The sequence below is a fragment of the Kogia breviceps genome, chromosome 18 (genome assembly GCF_026419965.1).
Source record: "Kogia breviceps isolate mKogBre1 chromosome 18, mKogBre1 haplotype 1, whole genome shotgun sequence".
NCBI lineage: Eukaryota > Metazoa > Chordata > Mammalia > Artiodactyla > Physeteridae > Kogia > Kogia breviceps.
In genome coordinates this window covers 15,470,370-15,485,338 of record NC_081327.1, presented here as the reverse complement: position 1 = coordinate 15,485,338, position 14,969 = coordinate 15,470,370, and the positions used below count along the sequence as shown (strand labels likewise).

General features: G+C 40.9%; 1 protein-coding gene across 4 annotated transcripts in view; it reads left to right on the top strand.

The window, feature by feature from the left end:
* The first annotated feature begins 5,047 nt into the window (after positions 1-5,047).
* UBA2 (ubiquitin like modifier activating enzyme 2) overlaps positions 5,048-14,969 on the top strand; it is a 31,285-nt gene continuing 21,363 nt past the window's right edge. Inside the window, exons 1-6 of one of the 4 annotated variants that reach the window (XM_059044360.2) lie at positions 5,048-5,256; positions 7,116-7,199; positions 8,105-8,175; positions 9,370-9,434; positions 10,791-10,891; positions 12,455-12,576. In XM_059044360.2, coding sequence (XP_058900343.1) covers positions 5,119-5,256; positions 7,116-7,199; positions 8,105-8,175; positions 9,370-9,434; positions 10,791-10,891; positions 12,455-12,576 — 581 coding nt within the window. In that variant the 5' untranslated portion in view covers positions 5,048-5,118. Of the gene's footprint in view, positions 5,635-7,115; positions 7,200-8,104; positions 8,176-9,369; positions 9,435-10,790; positions 10,892-12,454; positions 12,577-14,969 lie in introns of all 4 variants that reach the window. The other 3 variants (XM_059044361.2, XM_067019474.1, XM_067019475.1) reach the window with 3 other exon arrangements.

The following is a 14,969-nucleotide window of genomic DNA, read 5'->3' as shown; positions in this document are numbered from 1 at the left end:
CAATTTATTAGCTCTTGTTTCTTGTTTCTTTTTGCTTTTTGGCACCCCTGATGGGTCTGGAGCCAGGACTGGAACCTCTCAGCTGTGGGCTGGTTAACCCTTCCAGGGTCATTGGGCTGTGTCCACAGTGGCAGCTCAGAATGTGGCTCCTCTGTAGTCCAGAGGGCAGGTGATCCTATGTAAGCAGACCGGTGGGTTCTAGGAGGGAGAGCAGCTGGAGAGCCATGAGCGCAGCCAGCCACGTACTACCCCTGCAGCCTTGGCACTTTTGCTGTCCCTGGGTGCTGACAGAGCAAACTACTGGAACTGCTCCAGCTGCTTGAGGCTTCTGCCCTGTGACATGAGCTGTTTAGACCTGCCTGGTGTTCCCCCACCCTAGGCTCTCCGCCCTCACCTCCTGCCCCTAAAGCGTCACAGGAAGGGGACCCTTTCTTTTTTCCAAACATTGTCCTTCCATCCAGCTGTCTACCTATCCAATCTCCCCTTTCTCCATTTACTTTTTATGTTATCAGCTGCTTCCATTCTGCTACCCCTTGACAGCACCATGAAACCACCTCCACCAGCTGTGTACAGACCTGCCGTTTGCCTGCATAGATGAGGAAACTGGGTATTAACATAAACAATTTGATTGATTTATGTTAGTAAACATAAACTTTGGTAAATAACACATTAGGCCCATATTATCATGAGATGTGGTTCTCCTGGGCAGTGTGTGACTGGTGAGAACCCTATCTGATGCTGCCCTGCCCTCTCCCCCTTTCGTGGGAGGGTGGGAGGCACCTGGGGGAAAGTGGTTGGCTGTGTAGAAGAAAGCGAAGGTGTTGGTCAGTGATGTTTCAGGGTCACTGGGTTTGCAGGGCCGAGGCTGAGTGTGGACCTGCAGAGAGAGGGTTTGTTTTGTTTTGTTTTGTTTTTCCGGTACGCGGGCCTCTCACTGTTGGGGCCTCTCCCGCTGCGGAGCACAGGCTCCGGACGCACAGGCTCAGCGGCCATGGCTCACGGGCCCAGCCGCACCGCGGCACGTGGGATCTTCCCGGACCGGGGCATGAACCCGTGTCCCCTGCATCGGCAGGCGGACTCTCAACCACTGCGCCACCACGGAAGCCCAGAGAGAGAGGTTTTGATTCCTCCTGTTTGTCATGCTGGAGAAGTGACCACCGGTTCCCCTGTGGCACTTCTGTTGTGGGTGGAGAATCCCTCAGACTGTCAGACCACTCACTCCAACTGGAGCAGAAAATATACTGCTTATGTTTGCAGGTGTATCACTTTGGATTTATTTCAATGGCCAGAGAGTACACTCCTTTGATGAGAGGATGGGGTAGAATTGTTGCTTTAAACCGTTGATACAGACATTTGCAGATATCTGAGCTAGGTGTGATGTGGCTGACTTTTAGGTGGAGACAACTTGTGCTTCGAACCACACATGTTCTTGAATCTAGTTATACATGTTTATATGAGGTCTTACCTAAAAAGAGTACAGATTAGCAGGGGCGTTCCCATGATCCCATAGAAATAATGTTTGTGACATATTGTTAAGGAAGCAAGATATGAGAAAACAAGTCTAGTGTGAACCCACTTAAATGTAAAACTCTTCATAGTGCTGTGTAAAAGATCTAGATCTGGAAATATAAACACCAGCAAGGCCCTGAGGAGTAGGATTAGATGTGCAATTTTGTGAGTGGTGCTTTTCAGTTTTTACTTCCTGCACTTGCATCCTACTTGAATTTGTTAAGGTGGGCAGGCGTTTTATACTTTATACACACTGTTAAAAGATACACTGAGGCATAAGAATTTATTTGAGCAAAAATCAATTGGAACCAGGCAGCACCCAATCTAGCAGAAGGGAAGGAGCTTCAAGGAGCTAAACAAAATGACTTTTACAAGCAGAAAGGGACAGGAAAAAGAAAGTTATATCAGCAAAAAAGGGGGTTGGTTATTGCCAAGTTACTTTCCTTTAGGGGACGGCAGGGGTCTCTCAGGTAGATTACCTAACCAGTGCTGATCCGGTGATTCCTGATTGATGGTTTAAGATTCTGTTTCTGGGAGAGCCGAAACTGTAATTAAGTCTCAGTTTGGTGACTTGGGGCTTAGCATAAGCGACTCCATTCTGAGCTTGTATCTTGTTTTTAATAACACACCAACCCACGAAGAAAACCAAAACCTCAGGGTTAGGTGTCCAGCCCAGGCAAAGGGAAGAGGAGGGAGGCAGGAAAGAAGCAAAGGAAGGTGGCTCTATCCACTGTGTGTCTAGTGGGAGAAGGAAGGTCAGCATTTTGTTGAAGACCTCTGTTAGCTTTAGCTGCCACAGGGTGCCTTTATGAGAGCCAGTAGTAGGGAAGGAACATCAGCAGCTTACTATGCAAGGGTGCCTCCCACCCCAACCTTGGTTGGGTGCCCTGGCCCTTCCTTCCTCTCATGGATCAGGGCAACAGACAGTACTCCTCAGATCAGGCTTGGTGTGTGGTTGGTGAAACAAGCAACGGATGAGAAAGACCACAAAAGTCAAAAGCATTTTCCTCTGTTTTCCACTGTCAACCAACAAAACGAAGAAAGAAGATAAGAAAAGAGTATATTTGGCGTCGTAAGAATTGCAATTCGGAAGACATGGATTTGATTAAAACGGAAGGAGTGTTCTGGGGAAAAGAAAAAGTCGGGCTTATAAAGGCAAAAGTCACGAGACTGTACTCTGACACAAGAAAAGAAATACCCGTCCTTGGGGATGGCAGTCACGAGTTGTTTTAGGTTAAGGATCTGATAAATAGATAGGCTATGAGTTATATTAGGGTAAGGGTAATAAGTATCAAGTTTCTGGCAGATGTTCTGGTTGCCTTCATTAGGACACTAAGTGGTCAAAATGTCAGATTTCATCCAGGCTGAGCCGTGCATAAATTACTTTGTCAGTGGCCTTCCAGCTCCATTTTAGAGAGCTCTCTTAGCAATACTCTATTTTAATTTTCCTTTCACACCATCTTTTCCTTTTTTCTTCTAATAATTTTTTCTGATTTTATTTTATTTTTTATTTTTTTGTGGTACACGGGCCTCTCACTGTTGTGGCCTCTCCCATTGCGGCACAGGCTCCGGACGCACAGGCTCAGTGGCCATGGCTCATGGGCCCAGCCGGTCCGCGGCATGTGGGATCTTCCCGGACCGGGGCACGAACCCGAGTCCCCTGCATTGGCAGGCGGACTCTCAACCACTGCGCCACCAGGGAAGCCCATTTTTTTCTGATTTTAAAAATTCACATTTTCTTTGAGGAGCATGAGCATCTGGGAAATACAGTAAAGTTTAGAGGAGAAATAAAAATTGTCCACAATTTCATCACACACAGGTACACAAAAATATTAACCATGGTTATTTTCTTCCTGTTTTAAAAAAGTTTTTTTAAACAAAATTTAATCATATGTGTGGTTTAGTATCTTTTTCTTTTCTTTTTTTTGCCTCCCGGGCTCTTCATTGTGGCTCCGGGGCTCCAGAGTGCATGTGCTCAGTAGTTGCAGGTGCGGGCTTGGTTTCCCCGTGGCATGTGGCATCTTAGTTTCCTAATCAGGGATGGAACCCGCGTCCCCTGCATTGGAAAGCGGATTCTTAACCCCTGGACCACCGGGGAAGTCCTTGTATCTTTTTCATTCAATATTATGAGTGTTTCCACCATCAGTATTTTCCCAGGACGTACTTTGTAACTGAAACTGAGTCCCCTGGAAATCGAGTTCTTTTACTGAGTTTATGATAAATCTCTCTCTCCAAAACTTTATTCCCTTTCTTATCCCCTCTGATCTCAATCCTGTGCTAACTGAACACTAATCACCCAGTCAGATGGCTAAAATTGCTGTTGTTGATAATATCGTTAATGTACTAACCTTGCTATTATAGATGTCATCATTAAGGTATAAACTCATGTTGTTTCTCCAGAGGAAGATGAGCTAACAGACTCCTGAACCATGGACCACGTGGCCAGAAAATTGTAAACCAGAGACATCCTAACTCCCAAAACTACAATTAAGAAATGTCACAAAAAAAAAAATTAAAAAAAAAAAAAAGTCACAGAAATGTCACAAGATGATGATTAATCCCAGCCTCTTTGTTCTTCCCCCTGTGGACTTAAAAAATTATTCACAACCTAAAATAATTTAAAAGTTGTATTTTATTTGGCGGGAAGTTTTAAGACTTCAAGCCCGGGAGGCAGCATCTCAAGTAACCCTGAGAAAACTGCTCTGAGGAGGCGGTGGGGGCGGGGGGGGGGGGGGTGGAGAGCCAGGTTATATAGAAGTTTTGCAACAAAGGGCAGGTAGTTGGAATATCAAAGGATTATTCTAAATTAAAGAAAACCGGATACCCCAAATTAAGGAGTTTAGAGCTTTTCTGTGTATGGGAAGATGCAAGAGTCTGGGCTCACTGAAATCATTCCTTTGATATGCACCTCAGCTGTCTGGGGCCAGAATCCTGTGTTTTCACATCCTCAGTTCCCTCAGGGCTCACGGTAGGGAGTGGCTGCAGTCTGATGGCTGCTAGATGGCAGGTATTCTTTCCTTCCTGAGTTTCCTTGGTGCTCGCCAGCTCACGGATGGAGGGCTGCAATTGCTGGTGACTATGACATCCTTTGTTTACTGATGTGGCAGGAAATATTCCATTCCTCACCCTTAAACAAAAACCCTAACTCAGAGACCAAGCTGAAGTGGATCTGAGGCTTGCTTCCCACTCCCTTGCTTGGCACCCTGCAGTAAGTCCTTACTTTGCGGCAAACTCCCCTTGTCAAAGTTTGACTTTCTTCACTTGGGGCATAAGAGGTCTTTGCTCGGTTACATATATGCTGCAAAGTATTTTTTTTAAATACACATCAAAAATCTAATAAATCTGAAGCCGGATAGCAGAACTACGCGCCTCGGTGCGAAGCGCTACCAGTCTGGAGTACAGCCGGAGGTGTGAAGTGTCTTCCGCTCACAGTCCAGCCCAGTCCCGGTCGCTCGTGGACTGGCCAGGTCCCCAGTCCCCGCCCATTCAGCGCCGCCAGGCGGCCGCAGTGCGCAGGAACGGAAGATAGGCCGCCCCTCCCCCACTCACTTCCGGCCGCGGCTCAGTTCTCCCGCCTCCGCCTGCGCCGAGGCTCGTGGTTGTCCCGCCATGGCACTGTCGCGGGGGCTGCCGCGGGAGCTGGCCGAGGCCGTGGCCGGGGGCCGGGTCCTGGTGGTGGGCGCGGGCGGCATCGGCTGCGAGCTCCTCAAAAACCTCGTGCTCACCGGCTTCTCCCACATCGACCTGGTGAGGGCCAGGCGTGCGCGCGGGCTGAATGGCGGGCCGTAGAGCCGGGGCCGGGGGATCGGGGCCCGGAGGTCCGGACCTGAGCTGTGGGTGCGGGGGCGGACCAAGAGGCCCTGGGGTCGTCTCTGCCCGCCTAGAGGGAGCTCTTCGGCGGCTACGGGGCGGGCGCCGCTGCACGCCGGTCCCGCTCCTCACGCTGAGGAGGCCAAGGGCCCGGGTCTTCCGGGCGTCCCGCGAAGAGCCGTCCCCCGCCTCCCAGGCAGCGCCAATTTGTGGCGGCTCTGGGGTGTGGAAGAGTCCTCGTGTCTTCGCTTCAGAGCAGTTCCCCAGCTTTGACCGGAGGCAGGAGAGGATTGTCTCGAGTCCCTTGGGGATGTTGTGAGTGTTCAATTCGTAGTCCCCCTTAACTCAAATAATATGCAGAGCAGAGGATGGCGGTGGTAATAACCAGGACCTACTGAGCGCTTGTCCCGAGCCCGGCGCTGTCCTGCGCGGTTTACTCGCCTTAACGCACTTAATCTTCATTACCATCATAGGCTTGTAAACGCTGTCTTCATCCCATTTTATTTTTAACAGATAAGAGGAAAAGTGAGGTACGGTGGGGTTTAGTAACTTACCTAGGACTACTTTGTGGCTCGCGGCTCCTCTCTTCTGGGTACAATCTGCGTGACAGTCATTGTTATCACCGTAGATTATTTCGTTAAAAGTATTGGTTAGGATTTTAACTTTTGCATTGTTGAACAGTGACGGGAAGCTACTGTAATTCTGAGTCAAGTCATTTCTATCAATGTAAACTTTTTAGAGATTGGAGTTGTAACCTGAAATTTGGATGTGAGTTTATAGCATCTTAAGGTGTAGTGGAAACGTGGAATTTTTTTTAAAAAAGTAGAGGTGGCCGACTGAACTAATAAATGAATGACTGGGGGGAAAAGCATTTACGCATTTTCCATTGGTTTCTATAGGGTTAGTCTTTCCATTCAGTTCTGTATCCCAAATATGAATGTGGCATAGCTAACACCTACTAATACTCCTTCAAAAGGATCATTTTGTAATAGACAAGACAGTGAATTGGGGCACCTGAAAATAAATGCTGATCCTTTTTTATTTGGTTTAATTTTTGTAGTAAATTTAGAAAGCACAGATTAAAAATGTTAGGTGATTATATGTTTTGGTGATTTTCACCAAAACCATTAGGGTGTTTCACAGTTAGAACATTTGATTACTCTTCATGTAAATTTATTGAAATGGAGTGAAAATGGTTTTAGTTATAATTATTTCTTCTCTTATATTTACTTTGAAGCAGCAGTTAGATAAGAATTAAAACGTGAGACTTCTAACCTTGTGTAGAAGTTTCCCTCCACAGGCCTCAAGTAATGATTGTAAATGAAATTGTGTGTGGTAAAGACTTTTGAATTAAAGAAAGCAGCAAAAATTCAATAAATCTATTTGCCAAGTATCATTTAAGAAAAAGAACAGGGCACAGTTAAATCTATTATGTTGGATTTGAAAGAGTAATCTGATAGAGAAATGATGGAAATATAATGCATTTTCAGCATCATTTTGTCATCTAAGGAATTTCCTAACATATTTGCCAGTATGATTAAACAAATGAACAAAAAAAGCATCCTTTCTAAAATATTTTTGAGAAAGTTGTCTCTGAAATTAAATCTTGTTTTGTTTTAATACACATTAAATTATTTTTATCAATTTAACAACTTTAGTATATTGGTCAAAAAGCATTTTCTCCACTAACGTAGCAAATATAAAAAGTTCTAGGTTATGGATGCTGAGGATAGTGATACGTATTGCTCATACACACCAGGAAATTTGTGATTTATCTGGGGTTTATGCATTTGTAGATTGATCTGGATACTATTGATGTCAGCAACCTCAACAGGCAGTTTTTGTTTCAAAAGAAACATGTTGGAAGATCAAAGGCCCAGGTAACTTTGTATTTCTCATATCATTTCTATTTATTCATTTATATTTCTGCCCTTTGGTGGATCTTCTATTTATGGTATTAGGTTAATTTGGACTCTATAGTAGGAGGGAGAATATGGGGGAAGCCATCTCTTTTTAGCTGAGGGATTATGAAGAATAAGAAGATGTCTAGAGAAGGACAGAAGACTGTGCCATCCTTTCTTATCTACAGAGGAAATAAAAGTTCTCTACCCAATCCTGTAAATGGTGTCCCCTTCTTAAATTTCTGATCGTTTACTTAGAATGATCCTTGTGTTCCTACATTCCCTAGAGCTTGGCTGCTCCTGTGTTTGTGGGCAAGAGAAGCTACAGTTTATGCCATTGTTCCCTTTAGAAGAAGACAGCCTTCCCTGAGGTTCTAGTCATCCTGATCTTTCTTTAGTTCCCTGAATGTTCCATCTTGATTCAAGGTTTTAAAACATCTTTCTCTTTGCTTTTCTCCCAGCTTTTTGGGCAAACTTTCACTTTTCTCCTTTTCATTTTTCAGATTTTCTCTAGGGGTGCTTTCCTAAATCTCTTAGACTAAATCATATCTTCCACTCATTACAGCCTCTACTTTTTCTGTGTATCATTTATCATAGTTTGTAGTTAAATTTATCTGGATGGTTATTTGATTAATGTCACTTTTGCTCACCAAGTGCCTTATATACAGTTTCTGATATATGGAAGATGCTTAGTAAATATTTGTTGAATGGATGAATGACACTTGGTTACTGCATTTGATATTTTTGCTGAAGCTTGCCTTTCATGTACAAGTGTATATAAGTAGGTGAAATAACTATTGTCTGCCATAGATAGATTTCATATTCAGATAGAAATGTTATAGTAATTTAGTAAATTAGTAATTTAGTGTTGTTTGTTTTTCCAGGTTGCCAAAGAAAGTGTACTGCAGTTTTACCCGAAAGCTAATATCATAGCCTACCATGACAGCATCATGAAGTATGCTCTAATTATTATGTTGCAAAATTGTGTTTGCTGTGAAGTTTTAATTAAACCTTTAAAGTATAAGATACTTTTATTAGCTAAATATATGAACTCAGAGTCATTCTGCTTATTTAAAAATGATTTTTCTAGAATAATTAAAATGTAATAGGTTGTGTCCACATAAGTGACATTCTTTTAACAGTTCATATATATGTGTGTATATATACATATATATATAATTTGAATGATTTAGATAAGAGGTCGTTTACTTTAATACTTTCAATAAATAAGTTACTTGGAAACCTAAAAGGGCCTTATATTCTTGTTTTAAATAAAGAGATATTCTAAACTATAAGAAATCAATATACCTGATTTCAGACTTCTCTAAATATATTGCTCTCATTCTGCTCGATTTCAGCTGTGGCCTTTTTCAATTGAAAAGGTTCCCTCTCAAAATAATTTGTTTATTAGAACTGTGACTTCTGTAATATAACACTGGGAATTGTGATGGGGCAGTAGTTTTGATGGTACATAAATATACTCTGATCTCAGTAAAGATAGAGTAAAAATATAATTTTGGAGGCGTTGGGGCAAAGGAACCCTGCGTCTAAAATGTCCTTTATCTATAGATGTTGTCCACAAGTAAGTGGTTTTAAAAATAATGAGTTCTTGTTTGAGGCCTGGATTAGAGAAAGTCTTATGCTTTCTCAGGGAATTTGTGTTTCCAGTTTCCTTTTCATTCTCTGGATGTTTGCTCTACAAGCTTGCCTATAGCCCTACAACCTCCTTACCCTGTGTTGCTTTCCCAGTGCTGCTAAAAGCAGGGACCCTAGGGGCCTGAACCCTGCCTGATCCTGACCATGTGAGGTGAAGCTACAGGCCAGGCAGATCCTGGGAATGTATTCTTTGTATGTTCCCAGGCACTTGCTGCCCCAAGAAGGCCTGGTGGGACTCTCAAAGTCATGCCAGTTTGAGATTCTGCTCTGTGCCCGAGGTAGCTGGCCAAAACAGATGTGTGGTTTCAATCTGTTTCTGGTGTTTGGGGAAAAATCAAACCTTTCTATATTGTAGAGACCCCTAATATCAGTTATTTTTGTACTTTTATTACTTTAATATGCTTTTTAGGACCCTGTATTATACTGTGAAGCTCATGTGTAAGGCCGGTTGTTTTTGGTGACCTTTTTTTTTTGTTGTTGTTTTACTTTGTAGCCCTGACTATAATGTGGAATTTTTTCGACAATTTATATTGGTTATGAATGCTTTAGATAACAGAGGTGAGATTATTTTAATACTTTTAATTCTAAGTATTTCCCTTCCTCCATAACAAGGTTGTTTACACAATTAGTGTTAATTAAAATATTTCCTTATGAGTTAGAACTTTAAAGACCTAAAGGGAAGTAAGATCAGGTTTAAAGCTTGCCAATTGATTGTAATTTTAACTAGAACTAGTGTGAATATAGGGGAAGTTAAAATCATTAAAGAGGATGATGCATAGGTTGCGTGCATGTATATTTGTTTCAGATTATCCCAGCACTTAAGCACAGTGTGGCTTCCTTCGTGTATGTGGAGATCTAAGAAATATCAGTGCCTAAATTTCACCCAAAACCAATTGAGTCAAACTCTGTAAATGGGACCTAAAGATCATATTTTTTCACAGTTCCCCAGATGATCTAAAGGGCAATTAGGGCTGAAAACCACTGTTTTGAGAGTAAGGCAATAGGATGTCAAAGTTAGCATAGAAATCTGGTGCTGTAATATATCAGACTGGATCCTATTACGTGTACACATTTTAGACCATTTAAACTTTACGCAAGTTGGTGATATTTCATGTAATCAAGTATATAGCCAGTTATTGTTAACAAATCTTTGTGTCTGGAATGTGGGGTGAAAATACTTAAAATACTCTTTCTGTAACTACTTCCACATGTAAAAGTCCATCTGTCAAATGAGTTTGTAACAATTTGGGGCCAGAAATATCAAAAGAAAAAACATAGAAAGTAGCATGAGAAAGAGGATAACTCTTTTAACCAGACTCATCTTTTTTCCCCTCACCTTAAACTGCCTTAATAGTTCCAAGTTGGGACCTCCCTGGTGCTCCAGTGGTTGAGACTCTGAGCTTCTACTGCAGGTGGCGTGGGTTTGATCCTTGGTCGGGGAACTAATACCCTGCATGCCGTGCGGCCAAAAAAAAAAAAAAAAGTTCCAAAGTTGATATTCCACATTCTCCATTTACTTCCATGTATTACCTGATAATTTTATTGGAATAAGAACAAATTAAGGGGTTGGAAAACGTTGAAACAATGTTTTAGCCATATTTAATAGAAGTAGGTACAGCAATAGAAGAGGAAGATGGCACTTTGGTATTAAAAAGTAGTATATAGGGGTGCTTCTCCTACAGTAAATTTGTGATATAAATTTCTTATCTTTGAAATTTTGCTGTTGAGTGTCTCTTAAATGTCTATAACAGTTGTATTACTCTGGTCATAGCTATAAGAAAGTTGTACATGAAATAAAAACAATAAAAAATGGTTTGGGTAAATTTTATCCTAATTAAAGGTAACTACATAATTTCTTTTTTCTTTTTTTCTTTTTTTTGGGTAAACTCCTGTTAACTAGTATTTTTCTTCCAGCTGCCCGAAACCATGTTAATAGAATGTGTCTAGCAGCTGATGTCCCTCTTATTGAGAGTGGAACTGCTGGTTATCTTGGGCAAGTAACCACCATCAAAAAGGTAAAGTACTTGTTTGGTTTGGTTTGGTTTGGTTTGTGTTTTGCTTCCCAAATATTTATTTGGGACCTTAAGGAGGGAAGAAGTAAACTTTGGATATATATGACATGGGCTTGTCAGCATCCAGGATGTAAGGATTATTTTGTGCTCCTATAAAACTTAGATGCTATAAACGTACCAAAAAGAGTACAGGCAAAGGTCTTTTAGCTCTGTGCTACTTGGTTTCATGTAGCTTATATATTAAAATCCTTAGGCTGGCAAGCGTAATAAACTTGGCTTTAAAAATTCTTAGTAGCCATGAGACTGCATGTCATGTCGTAGTTGATATATGGTAAACCAGCCTTCTAAAAAGTTACTTGTTGTCTAAAGTCTGGATTTATAGATCTGAAGAGTACTCTGAAACAAAATTTTGGAGTATTTGTGAGTATTGATATTTCAAATATTTAGATAAAACTAGAGAATAAGAACAAATACATGTGTGTTCATAACCCAGTTTTATACAATCTCAGCATTGTTATTCATTTGCTGCTCAAATCTTTTTTCTTTGAATTCTTTTAAGAAATTAAACATAGATACATTTGAAGAATCATTTTGCAGGTTTTGAAACTAAAAGGAATTACACTCTACTTGAAATTTGGTATTTTTGTCTGCTCTTTGGCAGTTTTTCCATATTGAAAATTGTGGCCGTGCTTCAGTTGTTTTTACTGTTTAATATTACTCTTCGAAAACTTAATTTATATCATTCTACAAAGACTTATAAATATCAGTTTATGAGGGGTGACTGCTTGCCATATGGCTGCCCCCAGGAAAGCATATTGGAAGGACACCAGAAATGGCATTATGGAGAAAATACTGCATCCGCTGCAATTTATATTAAAATATTATTTGCAGGTTTGGGGTCTTTAACCATTATTAGAAAGACATTGCTCATTACCATGATCCCGAGACAGTAGTATGTGTTAAGACTGAGATTGAGAATTGCCAAGATAAAGAATATTCATTCTAAGTTTTAGAAAATTATCTCAGGTGCCATGGACTTCTTTCAAGGATTCCTTACAGTATAACTTTAAACATAACCCTTTAGCAACGAAATGAAGAGTATTTGGTTTGGCAATACATAGGATTTTTCCACGTATCTGGTTAGATCTGGAAATAATGCTTTAAATTCACTTAATCTTCAGGAGCTTATAAGGTAAATCTATAAATAATATTTAAATAACTTGAGTTTCACAACTTTGAGAGATAATTGGTTGGAAAGTTGTTATTTGTCTTTCTAGTAGTTTTCCCTGTCTGTTTAGTGTGATCAAGGTAAACTTGTATTTTCTCCTCACTGGGCCAGGAATCAGAGAAGTCCTGGCTTAGTCTTAGCTGTGACTATGATAGATTCAATTAACTTTTATGTTGTAGTTCCTTATATGTAAAGTAAGGATTTTGGAGTCACTAATATTTTAAAATTTTCTTGACAGTTGGAATATAGACGAAGGAATGAAATGTTTATGATTATATTACAATATTGAGAAACCACCATGATGGGATAAATGTTTTTCTCATATCCTGACTTTGCAGGGTGTGACTGAGTGTTACGAATGTCATCCCAAACCAACCCAGAGAACTTTTCCTGGCTGTACAATTCGTAACACACCTTCAGAACCTATTCATTGCATCGTTTGGGCAAAATATTTGTTCAAGTAAGAGTATATATATTTCTGGGCATATTTTTAGTACTGATGATGGACAGTGGGGTCATTTTTATTTAAGTACTTTGGAGAAATTGTACTTACGATGATGAAGCTTAGTCTGACTGGAGACAGGCATGTAACTAAATGAATACAAATCTATGGAAATACTAAAACATACTTAGAAGTAACTCATTGGTTAAAAAAGAAATAATGGAAGTTGAAAATACTTTGTAATAATACTGAAAGTACTACATGTGGAACTTGTAGGATACATTGAATGTGGTAGTTGGAAGAAAAGATACAGGGTTACATGCATGAAGAGAGGTGAACATTAATGAGCAAAGGATCCAAGTTATGTTAGAAAAAGAACAACATAAAGTCAAAAAAATTAGGAGGGGGCTTCCCTGGTGGCGCAGTCATTGAGAATCCACCTGCCGATGCAGGGGACACGGGTTCGTTCCCTGGTCCGGGAAGATCCCACATGCCGCGGAGCGGCTGGGCCCGTGAGCCATGGCCGCTGAGCCTGCGCGTCCGGAGCCTGTGCTCCGCAACGGGAGAGGCCACAACAGTGAGAGGCCCGTGTACCACAAAAAAAAAAAAAAAAAAAAAAAAAACTAGAAGGAACGATATAATTGAGGTAAGAGCAAAAAATAAGTTGGCAAGTTTGATCATAAAAAGGAGAGGGGGATAGATAACTAAGTGGGGAATATAATCTCAACACAGATTAGAATTATAAGGGGAAAAAAGAGGATCATAATAAAAGATTATGCCAGTACATATTCCCCCCACCCCCACCCCCAGCTGCGTTGGGTCTTTGTTGAGGCACGTGGATCCTCTGCTGTGGCATGCAGGCTCTCTAGTTGTGGCCCGCATACTCAGGCTGCATGCGGGCTTAGTTCCCTGACCAAGGGTGGAACCCACGTCCCCTGCATTGGAATGTGGATTCTTAAGCACTAGACCACCAGGGAAGTCCCTATGTCAGTACATTTAAAAAACTTAATGATTGGATAAATTCATTTTTAAAACTTAGAAAACTGACTCAAAAAGAAATAAAAGGCTCCCTAGGGAAATTTAATCAGTGGTTTAAATTCTCTGACTGATGCACAAACCTATGTGAATTTATAAGTGATTTCCACTAAATTTGCAAGGAATATATCATTCTAATCTTATATAAAGTCTCAGAGAAACTTTTTTTAAAAATGGAATACTTCATGTTTTGGGACTATCATGTCTTTGATAGCAAAACCAGTTAAGGCTGGGGACTTCTCTGGTGGTCCAGTGGGTAAGACTCTGCACTCCTAATGCAGGGGGCCCAGGTTTGATCCTGGGTCAGGGAACTAGATCCCACATGCATGCTGCAACTAAGTCCGCCTGCCGCAACTAAGACCAGTCACTGCATGCTTGCGTAAATAAATAATTAACTTTTTTTTTTTTAAGAGGGCATTTTGTTATTTACTTACTTACTTTTGGCTGCATTGGGTCTTCGTTGCTGTGCACAGGCTTTCTCTAGTTGCAGCGAGCGAGGCCTGCTCTTTGTTGTGGTGTGCGGTCTTCTCATTGCAGTGGCTTCTCTTGTTGCAGAGCACGGGCTCTAGGCACGTGGGCTTTAGTTGTTGTGGCTCGTGGGCTCTAGAGCACAGGCCCAGTAGTTGTGGTGCACAGGCTTCCTGGATCTGCGGGATGTGGGATCTTCCCGGACTAGGTCTCGAACCCGTGTCCCCTGCATTAGCAGGTGGGTTTGTAACCACTGCACCACCAGGGATGTCCTACATACATTATTTAAAAAACAAAACAAAACAGTTAAGGCTGTTATAAGAGGAAAATTGCGAGACATTCTCATTCATAAATGTAGATGAAAAAATCCTATACAAAACATTAGCGTACAAATCTAGAATGGTATAAAACAAGAGTGTATACCAAAACCAAGCTGTATTTATTCCAGGAATGCAAGCATGGTTTAATACTAGAAAAATCTATAAATGGCATTTACTTCATTAAGAATTTAAAGAGAAACTATATAATCTTCATAGATGTTGAAAAAGCATTTGGTAAAATTTAGCAAACACCTTTTCATTGACAAAAATTCTTAGTAAACTAGGAAGAGAACTGTATCAACCTGATAAAAAATATTTTCTAGAAATCTACAGCAAACATTAGTTTTCTTTACTTTTTGACTAAGGTATAATCACTCAGAAAAGTACACATATAATGGTGTAACAACAAAATTTCACAAGAAATACACTTGCAAGCTTTATTTACTTGGCAAATGTTTTTCTTCTTTTTTAATAGACTTTTTAGAATAGTTTCAGATTCACAGACGCTTGAGAAGATCGCACAGAGTTCCCATACCCAGTTTCCTCTGTTATTAACACCTTAGTATGATACATACATAACAATGAGCC